Source organism: Glandiceps talaboti, chromosome 15 (genome assembly GCF_964340395.1).
Source record: "Glandiceps talaboti chromosome 15, keGlaTala1.1, whole genome shotgun sequence".
Taxonomy (NCBI): domain Eukaryota; kingdom Metazoa; phylum Hemichordata; class Enteropneusta; family Spengelidae; genus Glandiceps; species Glandiceps talaboti.
This window is the reverse complement of record NC_135563.1, coordinates 20,119,057-20,122,150: the sequence shown is the minus strand read 5'-3', so window position 1 is coordinate 20,122,150 and position 3,094 is coordinate 20,119,057. Positions and strand designations below refer to the sequence as shown.

The 3,094-nt window shown below is 34.6% G+C and overlaps 1 protein-coding gene across 1 annotated transcript in view; it reads right to left on the bottom strand.

Moving 5' to 3' along the window:
• LOC144446316 (sodium-dependent proline transporter-like) overlaps nucleotides 1-754 on the bottom strand; it is a 10,262-nt gene extending 9,508 nt beyond the window's left edge. Inside the window, exon 1 of the mRNA XM_078136063.1 lies at nucleotides 716-754. Coding sequence (XP_077992189.1) covers nucleotides 716-754 — 39 coding nt within the window. The remainder of the gene's footprint in view (nucleotides 1-715) is intronic.
• Nucleotides 755-3,094: the final 2,340 nt, after the last annotated feature.

Sequence of the window (3,094 nt, the reverse complement as noted above, 5' to 3'; positions counted from 1 at the left end):
TTGAAAAGTGACTGTCGTTATCGTTTGAACTGTAAAATGTTATCCTGACATTTGAAACGGTATATTGACAAAGTGGAAAATCTTGTCAATGACGATAAATAAAATTTATACTGGGCAGAAATTGTTACGGTTATCATGGCATGTGCATTTTTTTGCCTTGAGAGCCATCATTATTCTAGTACCTTCAACAAATTGAGTAAGCCCCCCCCCCCCGCTTAGCTCACATAATTTGAGAAACACCCCCCCCCCCCATTTCAGCACACAGATCTTTCGTGTTACTCCCTCCCCCAAAACTCATTTCATATTTGCCAATATACTAGTCCAGCGACCATTACCTGACATTCACGATCATGCTGTCATGAGTCGGTCAATACTTCATACAGTATTCAAATCACATACTAGTGCCATACACCATGGTTCGGGTAATGTATCAGATTTTGACTATTACGTCATTCAATACTCGGTCAGATTGTGTTATACAGTGGGCTATAAAAGTGATGTGAGTTTTATAGAAAATGTACATTGGGAAATAATAACATCATCCGTTTACATGTAAGTGCCAATCGGAAAGGCCATTGACGTGTACATTATAGAGTAATACACTTCTGAACGTCTCCATTCCTGACCTTGAAAAAAGTAAATATTACTCTACAAGCTCAGACCACAAAATGCGGCCTGAGGTATAAGTAAAACATGATAGATTACACTAACTTACCTTTGCCTGATGCTTCTCTATTTCATAACTTTTCGTCATTGTTTACTCTCTCACATCAAATCTTCCAATCTGGTGAGATTCTTGTTCTTATTATAATTATTCCTGTATATCTTAATAGTAGCACAGTATTTTGCCTTGCTTTGAACGGATGAAAAGGTAGCTGGACGCGGAGAACTACTCGGAGAACTCTAACTCTCTAAATACTAGTAGGTCAATATGTGAAAATAAAGCACCCACAAGTTTATCTGGTATATGCGTCACTCCGTGGATACTCTTTGTTGTAAGTTTTTCTTGCTTGTCCCTTTTTGTAACAGTTAAAGTCATGCTTATATTGAAAAAAATGTCAATGAAACTTCATAAATCAATGATAAGAAAATTGAAAAAGAAAATAAATGGATCAAAAGTGAAAGATGTCAAGATAGAAATAATATATTGCATGTCAAATAATGACTTAGTCAACATTTTGACAAACAGTCACTGTTAAAAACATACATTTTAAAATGTAAGTATAAATCAATACCCTCTATGCCCTCCTTTTTAGCTTGTCTTACAAGTTCTGCAACTTTCCTTAATTGTTTTAGTGTATACAAAATGTATTCTATTTTCATAAAAATGGCAACTAAATTATAAATGTCATTCAAATAACAGACTTCAATGCCATGACTCGCAAAGTTTAATAATTCATATTTATTTCTTTTCATAATATACGTTTGAGTGTACACGTCAGAGCGATAACTAGACAGAAATAAATGAAATACTAGTGTGGTGTCTATCTTACTCTGGTCCCCTGGGGGAAAAAACTTGAGCTGTCATATACACATCCTATGACTACTTTGTTCGATCCTGCAACCAGGGTAGGGTATACAGCCATTTACAAGTGTTAGAGGTCGGGTCGAAGGTCAACCTTGCAAAACTCGGACAACCAACACTGTGTTTGTTTTCTTCGGCAATGACAGGTGACTCGATGATTACGGGCAAATAAATCACATGGGAATGTTATTCACTCTATTGAACATGCAACTGTGATATTTTTCCCCAAATAACCAAGATACATTCACTAAAAACTGTTTTTTTGGGTGCGGAACAAAAAAAAAATATGATTTGATCAAGTGTACAGATACAAAAATACGTTTATCTACAAGTGATGTGATACTGTTCATGGTGTACGATATGATGAGTAAGTTATTTTACCTAACAAAACATTTTCAAAACGTTCCAGTTGCATCTAGTGCAGCTTTAATACAAACATGAGGTTGATGATATTCATATATAGAATTGAATGACAAAGAAGCATAACACAAGACTATTGGACAGGGTACATGATTAATATGCATACGTAAATGGGAATTCGGAAATTGGGAATTGTGTTAATACGCGCATGTTCACATTACACGAGAGTACCAACGCAAACCCGTCGTCGTTGGCGGCGCTTCTTTAATCTCTAACGGTGTGGTGAATCGCAGCTAATGACGATTTTATTGCAGTGTGTTACATTAAGATGGAAAAAAAGTACAGCTATCTGTCAAAGTACTAGTATATTTCAAAATAATTACTTCAGTGTCAAATGGGCTTACTTTATTAATCTACAAAGTGTCGAGAATATACTACAGGGAATGAAATTAAATATAAAATAAAGTAATATATCATTCTTCTCATTTCACACCCTGCATAAAGTACAATGCGGTGTCATGGATACTCAGGCTGATATGTACTCATAAAATACCAATTATAAAAAGGTAGCGGCAGTTCACAGAAACCTGGATAGCAGGATATTGATATACATTACACGGACAGTAACTTTAGTTGCGCTTAACTGCTACACTGAAGAAAGGACACATTCATGTCCGTTTGTTTTCTACAGATAGACAATATGATACTAATCACAGAAAAGGGTACAATGTGTAATGTGTGAATGAATTAAAAATGAAGGGGAGAAATATAGTATGTGTTAACTTTAAATTGTCAAATTCTAACAAAATTAAAATCTATGTCGGGTGATTAAAAACAAAATGTCTTATAATGACAATGTCAGAATCTACTGATATGCACAAAATTACACGTCGTTTTGTTTTTCTTGTTCAATTTCGCACATAGACAGTGTATGTAAATTTAATAAACATAAATGACTATATATGGTCATGCTATCAACGTACACAAAGTTTTAAATAAGGAATATATATATATGACTGCACAATTTGTCATTGTTTTGATTACGTTGCCTGACTTTTATTTTCAAGTGCTTTTACTACTTTTTTAGATTATAAAGCCGAAAATCTGCAGTTCTTTTGGCGGTCTTCATTCTCTTGACTCTTCTTTGCTTTCCGGTGATGAATCATTTGGCATTAGAAAACGAGAAGACGTGTAACCTTAGACAGATAA